We start from the raw sequence: 21060 nt of genomic DNA, 5'->3' as shown, positions 1-21060 counted from the left end.
AGGAAGAGAGGAGGGAGGAAACCAGCATGTAGAGGTCAGAGGTCAGTCCTCAGACCATCTCAACTTCAGGCTCTCGCGGAGGGTTCTTCCTGTTGTACTCAGCGATGCGGTTCTCCATGGCCGGACGGAAGTGACGGATCAGACCCTGAGGAACCGGATGAGGCACGGTAGAAGTCAGGACAAGTGCGGTTCTACCTGTCCTTTGTCTCGGTCACCTGTCATTCTCCTACCTGGTCCAGCGCCCAGTCTGGCGTCTGTCTGACCCCCGGGAGTCTCACCTGTACGGGCCAGGCGGCCCCGTCCCCCAGGGCACAGATGGTATGACCCTCGATCTGCTTGCTCAGCTCCCAGATCATATCGATCTCCGAGGACGCCGCGTCGCCGCGCACGAACCGCCACATCATCTTATCCATCCAGTCCACGCCTGGGAAGGAGACAGGGAAATACCCCCGATTTGACTGAATTTGAATCACGATGCATTGTCTAAGCGCAAACTGGACTGAAACCTGAGAGACTGCAGTTCCTCACCTTCCCTGCAGGGGGTGCACTGGCCACAGCTCTCATGCTTGTAGAACTCAACCAAGCGGGCGATGGCTTTGATCACATCAGTCTGGAAGGATGGGATCCAACAACATGCATTCTTCACAGTTTTCTATTTATGTATTTGTATACTAATGTAAATAAAGTTGCAAATAGTTCGGCCCGAATGATCTCTAGGCACGACTTACAGATTTATCCATGACAATGATGGCGGCAGTGCCCAGAGCGGTCTCCGCCCGGACCAGGTCATCAAAGTCCATTAGGACGTCATCACACACTGAGCGAGGAATTATGGGAGTTGACGAACCTCCAGGGATGACGCCCAGTAGGTTGTCCCAGCCACCACTGACTCCCCCTGCACCAATCAGTGGGGGAAGGGATATCAAATAATTCTGTACGCTAAACACACACACGCAAAGACATTTTCATAAATACACTATTACACACACTCGCACACACCTGCATGTCTCTCTATCAGTTCTTTCAGGGGTATAGACATCTCCTCCTCCACAGTGCACGGTGTGTTCACATGACCGGAGATGTTAAACAGCTTCGTCCCAGAATTCCTCTCTCTCCCAAAGCTCGCAAACCATTCCCCACCTCGACGGCAAATAGTGGGTGCCACGGCAACTGTCTCCACGTTAGCTACTGTCGTCGGGCATCCGAATACCCCTAGAAGGAGGACAGAAGTTCACTGAATAATCAAGTGGTGATGGAACAGAGGGTGGAAGAGCTAAGGGGTCGAAGGTCACAGGGCCAGCCCCCTCACCGATGTCAGCGGGGAATGGGGGTTTAAGGCGGGGCTTCCCCTGCTTGCCCTCCAGGGACTCGATGAGGGCCGTCTCCTCCCCACAGATGTAGGCACCCGCCCCCCGCATCACGAACACGTCGAAGTCGTACCCAGAGCCGCACGCGTTCCTCCCGATCAGTCCTGCTTCATAGGCCTGGTTAATGGCAACCTGGCGGAGGGGATCAGAGCAGAAAATATTTAAAAAATCATGAAAAACAAATGTTTATTTATTCGCTTTCTTTACATTATCTGAAACAAATTATGGGAAAATGAATTCTTATCTCTGAGAAAAGGTCCACTAAAAACGGAAAGACAAAAATGTATCCCTGATAGCGGGGTCTCTCTCCAAACCAGACCCCAGGTCCCATCACCAAAGCTAAAGAAAACAATCAGCTCAAAGAAACACAGGTTTCACTGCTGGCATCTGGGTAACACTCATACATTCAGGAAGCTCAGGCAAGAGGCAGAAACACCCTTCATGTACAAGAGCCTCACACAACAAGACGAGGACAGCTTAAGAACGGGATAAGGACTGGTAAGCTATGATTGTTCTGTACCCATGCGTTCACACATCCCATCCATCCATCCATATCTTCATCTTCATCTTCATCTTCATCTTCATCTTCATCTTCATCCATCCATCCATCCATCCATCCATCCATCCATCCATCCATCCATCCATCCATCCATCCATCCATCCATCCATCCATCCATCCCATCCATCCCATCCATCCATCCATCCATCCCATCCATCCCATCCATCCATCCATCCCCTCTTCCTTGGTGAGTGAGTGTAGGCTACCTGCAGGTTGGACGACTCGTTGTAGAACTCCCCTCTGATGTAGATGTAGGCGGCGCGGGCCCCCATGGCTCGGCCGGCCACCAGGCAGCCCTCCACCAGCTTGTGGGGGTCGTGGCGCATGATCTCCCGGTCCTTACACGTCCCCGGCTCGCCCTCGTCCGCGTTCACCACCAGGTACTTGGGCCTGGGACACGGGACACAGGGGCCGCTGAAGGTGGCCGACATCCGTACGGCTGAGTATGGTTCCGGTCGGAGCGCTGTGATCCTCACCTGCCGTCGCTGGGTTTGTTCATGAAGCCCCACTTCATCCCGGTGGGGAAGCCCGCTCCGCCCCGGCCCCTGAGCCCAGAGATCTTCACCTCATTCAGGATCCAGTCTGTCCCCTTCAGCAAGATCTCTTTAGTCTTGTACCAGTCACCACGCCGGAGTGCCCCCTTCAGACTGGAACAGGGAGGTCAGGAGAAATAGGAAACATTAGATCAGGTGAGATGAATTGCAGTGAAAAAGAGAAAAGAAAATACTTTTGGATCACTAGACCCAAAGAACCAAGCTGGGATCAGACATGCTTGATGATATGATTCATGTTTTGTTGTGGTTCTACCTCCAGTCATGACGGCCAAATAAGTTTGTGAAAATCCGGTCTTGATCACTTAATGGACCAAATTTGGTCTTCTTTGGCTTCTCCTGGTAACACACACGGGATAGGGGGCAGGAAAGGATGAGAGCTCTAGACAGAAAGATTGTGAACTTTGCTGAATCACAACATTGACGAAGAGGCCTAGGTTCAGAGTCAGAATAGCCAACCTGTTGTTTTGCTGCAGTGCTGTAACACAGAGCTCGTGAGTCACAGCATTGACGCGCCGCTCCTGCGCTCCAAAACACTCGACGCAACGTCAGCATCTAAAAACAGGTAGGCCAGGCATTTTATTATTTTATTAGATTAACTATATTAATTTACTAGACTAGCCACGCTAAATAAATAACATTGGCTAAACTGTCAACATGTCACGTTAGTAGGCCTATTTCAATAATTAGCCTACGGTTCATTCAAAGGGGCTTTAGGGTCTGGCTGCGCGTAATTTTACGAAAGAGAAACCCGTTTAACGGTTAGTTAAATTAATAGCCTAATAATTAGGCCTAACTACACTCCCCCAACCCCCCCCCCCCCAACCAACGCCAACCAACTTCCAACATTCTAAAGTTGGCAGTTATTAGAATGTTGGAAGTTTAAAAATAGGCAGCAAAATCCATCCACCAGCAAACAAATCACACCACACCAATCCAAAACTGGTGTTTCCTGGATGTTGGTTGACGTTATTGGTTTGGGCAATGTGCAGATACATTAATAGCACAGCAGAACATGGGTTGTTATTAGTTGATGTGCAATAAACATGTCAGTGAAGTGCTCAGATACATGGTCCTCTGGCAACCTAGCAACAGCTAATCTCACCTCCACTCACCTTCCTGACACGGAAATTAGATGGCAGGTGATGTTCTTGGGAACCTTTGGTTCTTTCAGACGTGTCCGCTTGACCTTATCACTTCTGTATTCACAAATGCAAAATAAAATAAAATACAATAAATACGTTGCTGTTGCCCTATTTGACAAATTGGCTCAAGTCTGGTTGAGTGGCCTTCTCTAAACTAATCGGATTATGACGCTTCCAGTGCGCCGCGAAAACGCTGCGGCAGTCAAATCATTTCCTCGTCAGCATCTAGGACAATATAATGAAACAACTATTGTTAAGCCTATAGGACACCGTGTTTTATTGAATAAAATAGTAGGCTAGCTCACGCACAGACATTTGTGATCAAAGTAGGCTAGGCCAAACTTCCTGTGGCCCCTTTCAATTCTATTTCCTATTAGGGCACATAGCCTACGGCTAGGCTATTGAATGTGAATTGATAAGAAAGCTATTTGGTAGGCCTATATAAAAAAGTGTTGTTAAAGTTATGCTATAGGCTATAATTCAACCCATAATTATTCGAAAAACTAACAACGCAGTGGTCATACTGTAGGCCTATCTAACAATCAAACCACAAAGAGACAGTGATATATATCTTTGTTTATTTATTCGTTTTCTTTACATTATCTGAAACAAATTATGGGAAAATGAATTCTTATCTCTGAGAAAAGGTCCACTAAAAACGGAAAGACAAAAATGTATCCCTGATAGCGGGGTCTCTCTCCAAACCAGACCCCAGGTCCCATCACCAAAGCTAAAGAAAACAATCAGCTCAAAGAAACACAGGTTTCACCGCTGGCATCAGGGTAACTCTCATTCATTCAGGAAGCTCAGGCAAGAGGCAGAAACACCCTTCATGTACAAGAGCCTCACACCACAATATACGTGAGAGGGTTCAGATATTATATTATGCACCGTTTCAAGTTTTCCTAATAGGTCTGATGTTTGGATTCCACAAGCGTTCTTTGCCCACTTCAAAAAGTACATATAAAATTGTATATCTGAAACTGTACTTTTCAATGAAGGATGTCTGTACCCCACAAACATGTTATACATGTCTTATACATATCATTTATCCCCACAACTTTGCATAATCACTTAGTGCATTGCTCAAGATTTCCTGAGAAGAGTTAGCACAAAAAAACGAAACAAAAACAAAATCCAAGGCAACTTCACCCCATTACATATTTATCATAACTCTATACAGCTTTGTAATAGAAAGAGATTCAATGTTAGTTGAGTTGAGATGATTGATAAATATCTTCTATTTCATTCTTACAGTCATAAACAAAACCGAGTGAAGTTGTGGAATGAATCTCAGGGGAGGTGACACTAAAAAGCCAAAGGTTCTCAATTTTATAGTGCAAATAAATGAGGAACGTAAAAGTTCTTCTACACAGCAAGGAGTGGACTGCACAGGTCCAGTTGACTACTGCTACAGTAGGTTTAGGCTACAAGGGTTACAGAAGAGTAGCAAATAAAACACAACTCATTGCCAATGAAAGAATGACTGACAACAAAAGAAAGGATTGATTATCTGCAAGCAAAGCAGAGCATTATTCCCTGCGATGGACCACGATGGACCGCAAAGCGGTTGCTGGTCTCCTAAATTCCTGCTTGTTTTTTTCCAGAGTAACTGAGGCCATGAAACTAAGATGGTTTAGTTAAACAAGACGCAAGATATGCAAGTCTAGCTTGTTAACAAACTAGACACCAATGGCCTCGTAGACACTACAGTGACTACAGGCCTGCCTGCGATGTAAAAGAACTACCTTGACAACTCATGCATTGAAATGTACAGTACTGTGCATGTGGTGTTCACAACTGAAAGTAGTCCTTTTATTATGTGCAATGGAGTCTACAATTCAACTGAAGATGTCTGTCAGAACGGCTAAGATGCAGTAGTCATCTTCAAAAAGAGAGAGCGAGAGAGAGAGAGAGGGAGGGTGCTTTCACTCTTCCTCTCCCCTCTCCTTCCCTCCATCTATTCCCTTCTCTCTGCCCCAGAGGATGGGATGTGGCTGTGTTATTGCAGTACCTGACGGGGTTAAATGTGCAAAAATGCAGAAGAGGAAGAATAGCCAATAGAAGACACGTAGACTGACGTAGACTAACGGGCAGGGTGCACGGGCAGCCTTTACAACCTTCACTTTCAGCACAGCACAGCTTCTGGTGAGACCCCCAGTGGCCTGGAGCAGCATGACCGGCCCTGGGGTCAATCTCACTAACAGTTTCATCTGGAAAGCCACAATAAATAACAATAAATAAATAAATACAGAAAGCCCTCTCATTCATCCTATCCTCTCGATTTTTTCTTCTCTTTTTTTTTTTTTAATGAAAGCGTGGGAAATCAACTGAGCGCTTTGGAAGACACAGACTTTAGAAAGGAAGGATCATCGACAAAATAAAAAGTAAACTTAGAAACAACACAAGTCAACTCATCAACAATCGTCCAAAGACCCAGACTTGGTCTTTTTTTTTTTTTGGTCAGGCAATATTTATCAAGTGTTTAAGCTTGATAGTCTCTCACATGTGGAAGCAGTCCCCAAACTCCCCCTAAACTAATAAAGCAGTTGGAAGAATTGTTCCAACAAAAGGTCCTTTGAAACCAAACCGTATCCCTTACACACATCTTTCCACCTGTGTTCAATCAAACTGATTTAATAATGAAATCAACTAAAATCTTTGGTATTTAGTGCCCAACAGAAAGGAGGACAGCTTCTGTAAGACAAGTATCTACAGGGGTCAACCTGTCTAAAGAGTTAGAGGTGACCCAGCAGTCCCACCCACAGGAGGGCTGTAAGAACACACAAAGTGGAGAAGAAGAATCTCAAACCCTACCTGATGATCATTGCACCTGAATCTACGCACCATAATATTACTGCAAAGTAATCTTCTTTACAACAGTCACCTCACCTGTTCCCCAAATAATCTATTTGATAGAATTCATTTTTTTCCCCTCAAGCATTCATCTGATCGTTTCAGCTCCTGACTTTTAAGTCACTGAGGCTTGAGTTTGCATAGTGACAGAAAAGCATCCCTGAACCATACGCTCTCAACATGCTTATGTACAGCAAAAATAAAAGAACAGGAAATAAAATAATTTGAACATAAAGTCAAATAATTAAAATGAAACTGAAATAGATATAAAAGACAACAGAAATAAAATGTCAAGAGCCATGGAACAATAACATCAGAAAACCCGTTTTCCTTTTTTTGTTTGTTTGCTTTTTTTCTGTAAGCGCTCTTTTTTTAATCTTTTTTTTTCTTTTAAATCTCAAACACACAAGCGCACGCACACAAACATGCACACGCACACACCCACACTCCCAGCCGAGCAGAGTCCCCTCCTCTCACTCCTCCTCCTCCTCTTCCTCTTCCTCCTCCTCTCCCATCTCGTCTTCGTCTTCCTCCTCCCACCTTTCGTGCGGAGCCGTGGGCGAGCGGGTCCCCTCTGGCTCCTCCCCCTCCGGTCCCACCCCTCTGACCCCCCGGAGGTCCAGCCCCCTCCAGGGCAGGCCCGCGGGCAGCCGGTGAGGCCCCAGGAGAGAGAGCGCCTGCAGGGTCAGAACCCTCTCCCGTTCAGCCTCCAGCAGCGAGGCCCCGACCCCGGGGCCGCCGTCCCCGATGCCCACGGCCCCGCGGGGCAGGAAGGCGGAGGCCTGCGGGGCGGTCAGGGGCTCGCGCGGGTCGAGGTGGTCGGCCGCGTGCCCTCTGCCCTCCCCTCCACCCTCGCTGCCCTCCTCCCCGTGGCCGGTCCCGCGCCGGGGCCTCCGGGTGCGCAGCTCCAGGCAGCTGTGGCCCTTGCGGTGGCGCTGGAGGTGGTCCTCGCGGGCGAAGGCCTTGTGGCAGAGCGGGCACTCGAAGGGGCGCGCCCCGCTGTGGAGCGACAGGTGGTTCTTGAGGTCGTAGGAGTGCAGGAAGCGGGCGGGGCAGTGGGGGCAGGGGTATGGCCGTTCCCCCGTGTGCTTCCTCATGTGGATCTTCAGCTTGTCATTCCTGATGGAGAGAGAGAGAGAGTGAGAGAGAGAAAGAGAGACAAGGAGGGAGACAGGGGGGGAGAGATGAGGAGAAATAATAAAAGAACAGTGTGCTGAGCAGAAGATGACTGGCGTTACACTATGGCAACACACACACACACACACACACACACACACACACACACACACACACACACACCGGGTGAAACGGACGCCACAGGCGGAGCACTGGAAGGGTTTTTCTCCGGTGTGAGTCCTCATGTGCCTGGGCAGCTTTCCCGCCCCGTGGATGATCTTCTGACAGACGGGGCACTGCTGGGGCGTCTGGGACTTCCTCTTCCTGCCCACGCCTCCGGCTCCACCCCGGTCGGCCAGAGATGCGGGGGCGGCGGCCGACACCCCCAGAGAGCCCGCCCCGTTGCCAAGCCCCTCCTCTATCTCCTCCTCCTCCGACAGGCGGTCGTCGGGGTGGGAGGCGGGGTTGGGCACGAGGACGCGGTCCCGGGGCCAGTGGCCGCCGTTCACCGCCGCCCCCAACCTCCCCGGGTCGCCGCCACCACCCCTCTGCTGCCCGTTCTGCCCCGCCTTGGGGGGGCGGGGCTCCTCCGCCTCGGGGCTGGGGGGCTGGGTGGATGGGAGGGAGCGGGCGTGGTCGTGGGGGAGGGGCGAGGGGGAGTGCCTCGCGTTCGGGCCGGCGTGCTGAGGCATCGGCCGGTGCTGCTCCGACCCGACTCTCGCCGCCTTCCTCCTGTCTTTCCTCCTCCGGGAGCCTTTCTCCGCCCCCCTCTCCGCCCCCCTCTCCCTCTCCGAGTGGTAGGCCCTCTCGTCCTCCGCCGCCTCCCCCTCCGGCTCCACCGGCTCCCCCAGGATGTCTCTGCAGGCGTCCGCCACGCACTGGATCCCCAGGAGCTGCGCCCCCCTCAGGACATCCCTCATGCCCGAGCTGCGGATGGTCAGCGTGGCGGTGTAGGCGAACTCTAGCAGGGCGTCCAGCGCGTCGGGCGCCACGCAGTCCAGCTGGCACACGCTGAACCCCCCGCCGACTCCGACTCCTCCTCCCCCCCCCCCCGGGACCTCCCCCGCCTGGCCCCCCCCGCCACCCTCCTCGGCCCCGAACAACCGCCGGAAGTACAGGCTGACGGCGGCCATGACGGAGCGGTGGGTGGGGTAGCGCGCCCCCCGGGAGGTCAGGGTGAGGTCACACAGCAGCCCCGCCCTCCGCTGGGCATTGAGGCGGGACAGGAGCTCGCTGCTGTGCTCCGGGAAGGGGATCCCGATCAGACCGTCCTCTCCTGGAGACATCGCCACCTACAGGAGTGGAGGAGAACAGCGGCTCAGAGTTCTGTAGACGAAACAGCTAAGTCCAAGAGCAAGGATCTTGATTCAGTGGCAAACCCAACATGGATTTATAAGCTAGGTACTGTGCTGGTAATAATAAGTCATTTCATCATCGTCATAGACGCATACCTACCCCTCCCACGTCTGAGGCAATCTGTGCTTATTGAATATAATCCCACAATACAGCTGCCTGCCTACGCAGTCGGTTACCAAAGAATGCCACAACAATACCAGGTCTGCTTTTCATACGGATCACATTGGTTTCCGTGCTTTTGATACCAGGAAGCAGGTGCATCAATACCTAAAATATCTTAGTGGACGCTCCCTGTAGCTCAAGAACGAGCGCACAACCGTTTCTCGCCTTCGTGTAGATGGGGCCAAAAGGTTATTTCAGTTGGTAGCCTATAATACCCACTATCATTAGCGAGACTTGCAGAAGCAGTTCTTTTTCATGTGAGGGACGATTTGGAAAAAGTTGATGAGCCCGATATCTTCTCCCCTTCACTCTCCACTCACTCACACTCTTTCTCCTCCCACCTTGCAAATGGAACGAAGGATTGAGAAAAAGAGCTTGAGAGAAGTGAGGTAAAAGGAAACCGTATGAGAAAATAAACTGTTAAGAGAAGTGTAGAGATGGGGGGGTTGGGTTGGGAGAGAGCAGAGGACGGTAGGTGACTGAGAGTGAGACCTGGAGGAGAGACAAAAGATAAGAGGGGGAGAATGAAAGGTGGAGAGAGATAAGACCGATTCAATTAGGAAAGAGAGGATGAGATAGAGACACAGGCTACGGATTTAGCTGCTCGCCATCGGCCAAATCCAATTCGTACCATCGTACGAAACGTGCAGCGATTCCCCACAACTGCACGTTGATGGACGATTCAGTCAGGTTTCGGCCTACCGAGTATATATTCTTAACCCGTCTACAGAGGAAATCCACAATCTTTTCCTTTAAGTCGTGACGACTTCCCAGAGTTCTCTCAGCTCGCCCCCACTGCACCGTACCTGTAAAACAATAACTGTCACACACCTGAGCAGTCCAGATTTTCCACAAACAACTCGCTCGCCCGGTCGCTCCCCCCTTGTGTCCCTCCCTTAGCAACCAGCAGCCCCCTTGCCATCCCATAATTTCCACATAGTGCCTAGAGGGCTCTCTCCAACGACAGCACATCCACTTGACGAACCTGCTCTAAAACACACCCAATTGAACACACATCAGCCGCGCACGCACATACGAACTTTGTGTGCCACCTGCTTGGCTTCTCCACCCCCCATTGTTGAATTCAGCCTGTGGTCTCTTGATCTTCATGCCAGCGAGTACGCACACACACACGCACACACACACACACGCACACGCACGTGCGCAAACACACCAGTACAAATAAAACAAAGAAACAGAATTTTTGTATCTCTAAACTCATATTTATGCTACAACTGCATTTATACAACCGAAATCTCAGTCAGACCCAGGGTCAACACTTTCAACCTCTGCACCCTGCACCCCCACCACTCACACACACACACACACACAACCCCACATCCCACCCGAGCAAGAGAACCCCGAGGTTCATAGTACCAGTCGCGATCCTACCTTTCCAGCCCTCATGGCCGACAGCGGCGCCGTCAGCGGGAGGCGACTCTGTGAGTGTGTCATGGCATCCGTCTTCCTGTACGTCTCTCTCTCTCTCCCTCGCAACCTTTTCTTCCTTCTGTCTCTCCCTCTCTCCTCCAACCTCTTCTTCCTTTTGTCTCTCCCTCTCTCCTCCAACCTCTGACTCTCAGACAGGTAAACTTGAAAGGGAAGAGATTCGACTGATCTCTCGCTCGCAGGTCGGGGTTAGGTGTTCATCTTTGGGGACGTCTACCTCGTTCTCTCGTTCTCTCTTTGTCGTTCGTTCATTCGCCCGCTCTCTTCCTGTTGTATGAAAAGAGGGTGCACGGCAGTGGAGAGAGACTCAGAGATACCCCTCCCTTCTTCTCGCCTACGCGCCCCTCTCTCCAAAATGCATCGGGCCGTTTTTTTGCTTTTCCGGAAGATATTTTCCGATAAACACGATTTCCTGGCCTTCTTGTCCCCCCTCTGCATAGCTCTGCCGTGACCTCTGACCTGTCGTAGGGACGGCCGTATCTAGGGGGTGTCGCGGTGGTCTGACTATGATCTCGCAAGATCCAAATGATCTGAAAAACACACCGAGGTTGACGTTAATAGTGACGATGACCTTCCTGTGACTTCCTCTCCAGCTCTTCACTCTCAGTACAGACGTAAGGACAGGAGCATTCGGGGCGCACCTTTGTCTGAATATATTCACCATGCACCTTATTTCAAATACGCACAAATGCAAACTTCGTATTGGTCGGCTGAGTCATAATGAACCCATACACAGACATCCAGGTAGGCTCTATATGAAAGGCTCAACCAGAGCGCCATATTGCACCGAACAGTAGTAAAACCTGAACTACTAGCTCGTCTGTGGCGACTGGTCATGAAGACAAGGGGTTGACAAATTAACTTGAATCAGGACAAGCCATATGACCGTTTAAATGTGATCCCAGTTGCATATTGTAGACAGAAAGATCTCAACCTTAAGCCGTCGACTGGCGCGGGAGCGTAGGAGCTGCCAGCGAGGGAGGAAGTGAAGTGTTCAGGGGTATTTGTCTGAGGCGTCTCCTACGCGCGTACGCACCATTTAAAAGACGGAAAAAAGTACGAGAGGACAGAGCGGAGGCTAAAAGAAAGGTCATATGCCCTCTGAGAGAACAGGAGGAGAGTCACAGTGTGGCCTGCCAGGTGGCCGGACAGGACAGGGCCTGGAGGGCTGTTACCTCAGGCACGAACAGGTGTACTGTTTATAAATGTGTTATAACACCTCATTAAAAAAAGAACTCGACATGGTCATATCACAGTACCGAGAAATGGACTAAGAACTGTATGAAACAGTACAAATGTCTTTGTTGTGGAAAAATACATACAGTAGCTGAGAAAGAGAGAAGCTATAACAGGGCAAAGACACATGTAGAGTGGAGGTTAAGAACAAAGCACTTCAACTTGCATGATGTTTCCGGCGCAAGTGAAAAAAATCTGTCACGGGTGGTTGGTGTTTTAGCTTGCTGTCATTTCATGCCGATTCCTCGGAAAGGGTTGGAGGGAAGGGGGCATGCTCTTTGGAAATAAGCACATATTGTTGTTAATCGAACCGTGAGTCACTTAATAGTGGCACACCCTGAAACACACACACTTGCACACAAAGACCAAGACGGAAAATGGTTAATGTTAAATTGGTACAAGTAGCAGTGGTTACAGTAAGAGACCCTTTCCTCCACCACATGTCTCCTACTCTTTGTCTGTTTCTCTCTCCCTCCCCTCCTCTCATGCTGTTTTTTCGGTCTGTCTTCGTCACCCTGTTTCTAGATGGTTTTGCCGCCAACTTGCAGGACAAGTTGCTGACTCCTGTAACACTTTTCAGCTAATGTCACACTCAAAAAGCACACTGTGTACACAGCGTGAAAAAAAACAACTAATAAAACAAATGGAAATAGAATGGAAGAAAATGTTTCCTAGCAGCACTAGGGAAAAAACTCAAACCAAAAACGGCAAAGTAATTGTGGAAAAGATGTCATACTGCCATGTTCAGAAAACATGTAGATAAACACATTGCTAAAGCTTTCTGGAAAAAGAAAACATTTCATCAGCCAAGTGAGAGCTCTGACAAACCAATGTGTGCTAGAACATCCAAACTTGCAACAGCTGACTTACAGTAGCATCATTGTTGTATCAATGTATACCATTAAAACATATAAGAAGACTGCCAGAAAGATCCAGTAAAGAAAAATCTTAATTTGCTCAACTTGCAGTCTTTGTTCTTTTAAAGGTTTCATTCTGCTTTATCCCCCCCCCTCTCGCTCTCTCTCTCTCCCTCCCTCTCTCTCTCTCTCTCTCTCTCTCCCTCATCCTCTCACCTCCCACTCTGTCGACAGTTGAGTACCTTTCCTCCCCTGCGACAATACAGTTTCCTCACCCCTCGCTTTCATTCTGTACTTCACTCTCGTTTAAGCTATTCACACTAATCACGCCAAGAGATGTGTTCAACTCGTCCAAGGGGCACAGTTTGATAAGGTTTCAGACTGTTCAGACAGGAGAGCCTAATCTGACCTTACTACGCCACTCCAGCTGGCAAGCCATCTCAGAGAAACGTCAAGGTTGAATGAATAGTTAAGACGTAGGCTACTCACATTTACAATAAAAGCTTAATACCCTCGCTTTGTCACAGCCTTTGACTTCAACTCTGAGTTTACTCATCTGGATCCGCTGGAAGAGAGCGAGAGGGCCCAGTCATCGCCAGAGTTCCCCCTCAGATGTGAAATGTGTGTTATTATTATTATTCTGGGTCTTATTTTCCGTTAAGGTCTGTAACTTTTCCCAATCCACCTCAATTATATCAGTTCCTCGGAGTCAGGAGGGAAAATATGACTTTTCACTACTCACAGAAAACCGTGGCCCAGAAGCAAAGGAGAAAATGCTTTTATGAATTCTGATGTCAGTTATTTTCCAGAGTATGTGTGTGTGTTCATTCATAGGCTACTACATTTAAATTAAGTTCACTCCTAGTGCCTTTAAAGGTCCCAGCCATTATCTTAAATTCTACAAGCCTTCAGTTCTACTTTTAATTCTACACACCACCTATTTAACGAAATACACTATAGAAATGTTGTTAAGTGTAAACTAGGACTAGGCTACTTGACAGAATACGGCATTTCAACATTTACTGCACCTTAGCTACAGAAAAAAATAAACCAACCGAATTTGAAAACAGCGCACTGACTGAAAATATATGAAATGTAGCCTATATGATGTTCTAAAAATGAAATCAGCACACTGAAAACTGAACCGCAGCTGTTCCCAAGAACAGCAACAGCGAAGCGGCGGAAAGTTAGAGTCAAGCGCGCGTACCGTTTCTCCTCCACGCGCTCGTCTTCCCCTCATCGCTTCTCTGCGTTCCTTTCTCTCTCTGTTCTCCCTCGTTCACACGTGCTTTTACCTCTCTGTGGGGGCTGAAATAACCACGCCAGGACACGATGAGGAGAGGAAAAAAGGGGGATGGGATGAGATGCGAGGAGCAAACCGTTTCCTACCCTCATAGAACCCTGTTCAGCCAAACGCGCTCTCTGTCTAGGCCGGCGGGGCCCTCTGGATCACCTGGGTGTAATTGCCTCGCATTGAAATACAAAAGCTCCAACAAGAAACTGGGGCAATGACTTGACAACAATTTTGGCAGGCCATCATCATCATCATCATCATCATCATCATCATCATCATCATCATCATCATCATGACCACCACCATCGCCTCAGTACTCTGCGTTGCAGTTTCTACTGTGCTGTGAAAGGCAAAGCCTGTCCACTCCCTCCACTGATAATTCCCACCGGACAAAGCATTTGCATCTTACCAAGAGATATAAAAACAGACACAGTGCGAGAGAATTTGAATCGTCATTTGAATTCGTTAAAAGACAAGACTAAAGACAACAGCATGGTAATAAGGACGTTCGCGTCCAGGAGGTGGCTGTAATCCTTCTGCAGGAGATGCACACATTTCACCCGTACAGTAATATCAACCTCTGAGAAAGGGACAGAGAAGCCCCAGGTTGTAGCTAACCATGCAATAAAGACCTGCCCAGAACAGAGAGTAACAATGCTTGGACGTATGTTTAAGTGCTGCGCTGAGCTAGAGGAACTATTATCACTGTAAAGTTCCTGTGGTGAGAAAAACACACAGCAGAGCAGAGCAGGGGAAATGGGGTCCTGTCTGACTATACAACTCTAGGCCCCTGCAACCAACCTTCTGCTGTTGTGCCTAACTGGGGCAGCGGCGTCTTTGTGTGCGTTCGGTGTGTGTGTGCGTGTGTGTGTGTGTGTATGTGTGTGTATGTGTGTGCGTTGAGGTCTTGGTTCCAAGAACATTACATTATTCATTTGACTGGCAGAGCGGAGGCCCTTATCCAAGCCCTCCCACGCCACACACACACACACACACACACACACACACACACACACACACACACACACACACACACACACACACACACACACACACCGACTCACGCTGCACATCGGCCATCTTAACTCCCAACCCTCCTCGGGGCGCAGGGCTTATCTGCTACAGGGCTCAGGGGGTCATCTGGATCTGACGAGCGGCCACGGGACACAGGGAGACAAAGAGAGAGACGTATACCGAGAGACGGAGAGACAGACGCGGAGAGACCGGCAGACCCGACGTCATACGGACCCGTTTACTGCTCAGCACACATCAGTCAGCTTCCGACCGCGTCGTCAAATCATTTTCGACAGGTGCACACAGACCCCAGTTTTAGTCGTGATTTCTGGGGAGAGGGGGGAGGAGGAGGTGGGAGAAAGAACAAAGAAATCTGAGGTTGGAAAGAGGAAGGGGGTCTGAGATTTGAGGAGAGATGAGCGAGACGGGGAAGGCGAGGGAGGTTGGATTTCTAAAAACACTCTGTGTTCTTCGAAAACAAACAAGACAGAGAGAGAGAGAGAGAGAGTGGGAGTAACGTGGTGTAAAAACGAGTGTCAGTGAGCGAGCGAGTGAAGGGTGGGTGTAGCGATGAAGAGATAGAGAGATAAAGAAGGGGGGTTAATCTAACAGGAAAATCTAGTCTTCACCTCTAACAATCTGTGTCAGCAAGAAGAAATGAAAGAGGAGAAGAGAGGAGGGGGTTAAGTTACAGAGGTGGGGAGGAGGGGGGGGGGGCAGAAAAAGAGGGGAGAGGTAGAGGTGCAGCAATGTGAAGATTGAGAGAGAGAGAATGAGAAAGAGTGAGAGAGAAAGAGAGAGAAAGAAAGAGAGAGAGAAAGAAAGAGAGAGAGAAAGAAAGAGAGAAAGAGAGAGAAAGAGAGAGAGAAAGAGAGAGAAGGAGAGAGAAAGATAAGAGAGAGAAAGAGACAGGAAGTAACAGAGTCCTTGCAGGTGTGTGTGTGTGTGTGTGTGTGTGTGTGTGTGTCTGCAGATGTCTGAGGGGGAGATGTGGTGGCTCTATCATTAGCATCAGTGAAAGGGAGTTTCATGCGCGAAGACGGAGAACACACACGCGTGCACACACACACACACACACACACACACACACAGGGCTCCACTTGTTCAAAGGCATGCTGACAAAGTGGTTTCACACATTGGTCGCCCTCTCTTTGCCTCTTCATCTGGTCAGCAGTTTCAGTCTACCCCCAAGACCATGTGCATCTGTGTGTGTGTGTGTGTGTGTGTGTGTGTGTGTGTGTGTGTGTGTGTGTGTGAGAAAGCTGGAGTGTGTGACTGTGTGGGCGACTTCAATAGTAAACTTGTGAGATTAGGTATTTGAGTGAGTGGGAAAACACGGACGGTGTGTGTGTGTGTGTGAGTGAGGGGCGGGTGGTAGCACTGTTCAGCATTGCACACGTGTGTTTAGCTTGTCAGTGTGTGTGTGTGTGTGTGTGTGTGTGTGTTGAGGATTAGGGCGTGTCTGCTTGGGCTGAGTTGCTACATCAGAGGGAGGGTCTCGGCAGCCGCTCGTTACACACAACCTCCCAATTCAGAGAAGAATGTCGCAAAACACACACACACACACACGCACACACACACACAGAAATGTCGCAAAGCTAACTGATCCTGATCAGCTTCCTCTTCCTCTGCTCTATAAGGACGTACGACCACAAGCTGAGATGGACCCTTGATAAAGCAGGCGGTGCAGAACAGGACCAGACAAAATGGTGGAGCTGAGCGAGCTGATAGAGACAGAAAGCACCAAGAGAAGGAATCAAAAAGGAGGCATTAAAACGATGTTCAGAAAACCAAAGGGAAAAAAGTCTAGATCCTTCACAACGTGATGGGGGACAGGGAGAGAAGCAGCCTTGATGCAGAGTAGCTACATGAGAAACACAGCCGAGATGTTTCTCTAGGTCTGTTGAGAGCTTGTGACTCAGTGGATTCTCTAACGTGTCACTGATTCCTACAAAAACAAGACTAACAGAACGATACCGTGGCAGTTTTTACTCGACAGGACATCGTATATTTTTAACCACTATTTAAGTAAACCAAAAAAACAACAGTGTTTCTGAGGGTGTCAAAGACCATAACCTTACTTCCGGCGCTGCTGATTGGTCCGTCACCGTGTCTATCTGATCGGTTCTGCTGTCTGGGGGGGGGGGGGGGGGACTAAGACACGGAGTATCTTGATTGACAGGGGGATGGACCAATTGACAATCCTGTACCCTGGGCAGAGGCAGCGTTAGGCATGCAATCTAATTAATACCAACAAAAAAAGGTTGTCTAGTTCTTGCCGTTCACTGGAGAAATGTGACCGTCAAGAGTATCAGAGCACATTGATAGCCGAGCACTCGATGATGAAGAGATCCAAGAGTATGATCAAAACGGAATTCATTATTCACTTGCTGATGGAACTCCCCTTCAGAGACCTGGGGATACAGGGACACTGTCAGACTAAATGCTTCTGTTTGTGTGTGTGTGTGTGTGTGTGTTTGTGAGAGAGAGAGAGAGAGAGTGTGTACTGTGTGGTCTGTTTTTCCCTGAAGCGCTTGCTTACTGTACCTGCTTATGAACAACGCCTCCCCAATGCGTACAGTAACATTAAGAACTTTACCAGAAAGGCTGAATCATGATTACTCTCACTCCCTTCTCTGACTCTTCTTCTTTTTGCTGTCTCTCTTTACAGGAAGTAAAGTATGACCACTTCCTTTTATCCCATCCCCCCTCTAGTTGGTGGCGGGCAGCGTGGGGGCGGTAGGCTGGTGGTCGAGACTGGGGGAGGGCTGTCAAACACCACAGAAACTCAAGACTGAAAATGGGGAAACGGTTCAACTCCTAACTTCCTCTATTGACACAGACAGACGAGGGGCGAACTCGACAGAGCCGTCGCGCGCTGGGACCTCGTCGGTTGACTGACGGCAACGCCGCTACCGGCGACGGAGGGAGGGAGGGATGAGGGGAAGGAATAAACGGACGGTTGGAGGGATGAGGGGAAGGAATAAACGGACGGTTGGAGGGATGAGGGGAAGGAATAAACGGACGACGAAGGAGAAGGGCGGACGCAGGGAATGACGAGAAAATTATAGGAGAGAGTTAGGAGATATAAACGTATTATAGAAAGAGAGTTAGGAGATATAAACGTATTATAGAAAGGGGGGGGCACAAAATTTGCAAAATCCAACTGCTAACTTTGTGCTCTCTCCCCTCCCTCCCTCCCTCCCTCCCTCTCTCTCAGCCCCTGCCTCCTACTCAGACGATGTATCAGAAACTGAAACCCCCAATGTGTAAACAGGGGGAATTTGTATGGGCTCACATGCCCTAATTCACACACTTACTGGAAGCAAGTATGTGTGGGAGGAAGGGTAGGACGAGGGGGGGGGGGTAGGAGTCCTCTTCCCCAGAGAGACCACTCGCTGACTGCCCCCCCCACCCCCTCGATCCAGTCCTCACGCACACTTACTGTATGTACAGTACCCATCACATGATTCGTCTCTCGCACACACACACATAAACAAGAAAGTAACACATACAGAGTTGTGCAATTCTCTGTGTGTCACAGTCTACGATCTCCACACACGCCTTCGCTGACTAAACCAGCCTGGCGTCCAGTTATGGCAGTGGGCCGAACCAACGAGTCTGTGTTTCTAATGAGATGGGCTAGAACCGCATGCGGTGTGGCTTTGAGGCATCACAGGTACAGTGTGGATGTCCCGGTTCTCACCTCCAGTCCATAAACTCCGGAGAAAATGGGTGGCTTCTCTCTCCCACTCCTGACTCGTCTCTGTCCTCGGCTTCGGTTCTTCGCCAGACGAGAGACCACAGGTCGGCAGCAGTATAAAGCTGAAGGGATGACAGGTTTAGAAAGTTAGAACCGTTTGAATTAGATTAAACTGAATTACTTCATTTAGTGAGACAGATGCTGCATTCAGATTGCCACAGTGTGTAGGGGACATGAGGGGAACACACAAAAACGCCACAGACACACGCACATACATACACACATATGAATTAACCTGTTGTTAATGTTTTTACCATATTTGTTTGTACTGATTTTAATTTTCATTAGTCTGTCGCTTGTGCGTTGACTAATGGGGATCCATAATAAACAATAAACAATACACACACACAGGATCTGGGAAGAGAGCAGAATGAAGAGGGGATCAACGAGAGACCACATCCCATCTCAGCCTGGCTCAGAGCAGAAGTACACTAACAATCAACTGAGGTGGTCACACACACCTGTGTAAGAGCACATACCTGTAGACAGTCTAAACATAAGCTTGCACACACACACACACGCACGCACACACCAACACAAAAGATATTTATTGCAACCGCACGAATATGTCTTCACCATCCGCTGTGACGTGCGTGTGGAGGACGCTGACGTCAGCGGCGCCTCGGGACGGCAACCCAGGTGCAGATGGGGGGGGGGGGGGCACGGGGCGGGGGGGGGGGCAGTCCAATCACGTAAATGACAGTGGTAATTAAGTAACCATGACACTAGGAGTGAGAGGGAGTCAGGTGAGAAAGAGGCGGGATGGATCCGGTTCCACAGACAAAGGCGGCATCATACTGACTTTCAGGTGTCACCGAGTCAGTTTGGGTGATGCTGCCGCTTCGATTTAGGAGCCAGAATGTGTGTGTGTGAAGTGTGTGAGAGAAAAGTGTTCCCTACACAGCCTGCAGATGGCATATGGCTTATGACAACAACAGTAGGCCTACAAAGTCCAGAGAGGTGTGTGTGTGAAAGGTTTCATAGTAGGCTACCAAAATCAATGTGCCTGGAAGCTTCAGGATTATTAATAACTGCTTTCGTGGACAGTAGGCTAAGTATCTAAACCAAACAAACTATGTCCCAGACTGCAGACCTATCCCAAGCCAGTTGAGCGAGTTCAGCCGGTCTATACCTAAACCACAGAGGGGCGAGTCAGCAGCCCACACCTCTGCTAAGTCACACACACACACACACACACACACACAAACACACACACACACACACACACACACACGACTGACGTGACAGCCCCCCTCTCAATAAATGACTAAAGCGTTAAACAATATAGGCTACTTTCAACACATCTACATCACTCTTAACAGAATATAAACTACACTGTAATGACAGAACTGAACAGTCGAATATAGCCTATGATTAGCCTAATGAGAGGCATGTCGCGGGGTCTTTCGAGTAGCCTTCTGCACGCGCGAACAACCGCGTTCTAATAGGCTAATGATCGAACACTGACATGTAGCTGGACGACAGAGGTAGATCGGTGATGTGCGTGAGAGCAGGTTAGGTTTTGGATATCAGCCGGTGTTCACGGCTATAATTAGCAGCCAAGCCTCCAGAAGCGTACCCGTCGACCCTGCTCGCTCACCTGGCCACAGCGCCCAGGTAGCCCTCGCACACTGCGCTAGCAGCACCTGCACTAAAATAAAACTCCCGTTCCAAAACGCAGGAGCATAACACCGCGTGCGACCGGCAAAAGCGCTCTACTGGACACAATATAACACGGAAATTATAGGGTATAAAACAGTCGACACGTCACACGGGAGTTACCGAATACCCATGACGTGGTTAGTCCTCCCGTGACCCCGATTAGACGCGAAAGGGAGGGCGAGAGGGAGTGTGTCGAACCGATGGGCAGGATAGAGAATACGGGAGAATACAAGCGGAAAAAATCGTTCTCTAGGCTATATTCTAAAGTTTTCCTGCAAACAAGAGAATGGCGATAGAGTGCAGTTACCTGAGCGCCGGTGTCACCTGTGTTGTCGCGTCGCCTCCCACCTGACCGGCGTCTGTGCTTCCTGGAACTGTTCTATATTCCTCCCACCCTGCCTGCCCCCCCGTCGCTCCCCGGGGGTCACCGCTCTCTAGTCCTCGTCCAGAAGCTCGAACTATTTCCCGACCAACCGAGTAACACCGGATTCGTCTTTATTTATCCGGCTCCTCCGTATCTTACCGACCGCGCGTTTTGATCCCCTCTCTTGACTCTCTTCCCGCAGACCGCCGGCTCACTGGGCTGCTCTCCCCCCTTTTCTGACTCCGCTGGCCCACTCAACTCCCAGCTCCTCCTTCACTGACAACCAGGAAGCGGCTTGCCCTACTTACA

The 21060-nt window shown here is 49.4% G+C and overlaps 1 protein-coding gene across 1 annotated transcript; it reads right to left on the bottom strand.

Moving 5' to 3' along the window:
- Positions 1-49: 49 nt before the first annotated feature.
- On the bottom strand, positions 50-10567 carry zbtb7b (zinc finger and BTB domain containing 7B; the record flags this gene model as incomplete). Its single annotated transcript, XM_084444579.1, has 13 exons — positions 50-145; positions 279-424; positions 529-610; positions 729-895; positions 1000-1212; positions 1310-1499; positions 2133-2316; positions 2403-2573; positions 2734-2816; positions 2937-2955; positions 7019-7597; positions 7778-8886; positions 10505-10567. The coding sequence occupies 13 exons, from the start codon at positions 10565-10567 to the stop codon at positions 50-52; spliced, it is 3102 nt and encodes a 1033-aa protein (XP_084300705.1).
- Positions 10568-21060: the final 10493 nt, after the last annotated feature.

This window comes from Borostomias antarcticus, assembly GCF_949987555.1.
Source record: "Borostomias antarcticus genome assembly, chromosome: 10".
NCBI classification, from domain to species: Eukaryota; Metazoa; Chordata; class Actinopteri; order Stomiiformes; family Stomiidae; genus Borostomias; species Borostomias antarcticus.
This window is presented reverse-complemented; position numbering and strand designations above follow the sequence as displayed.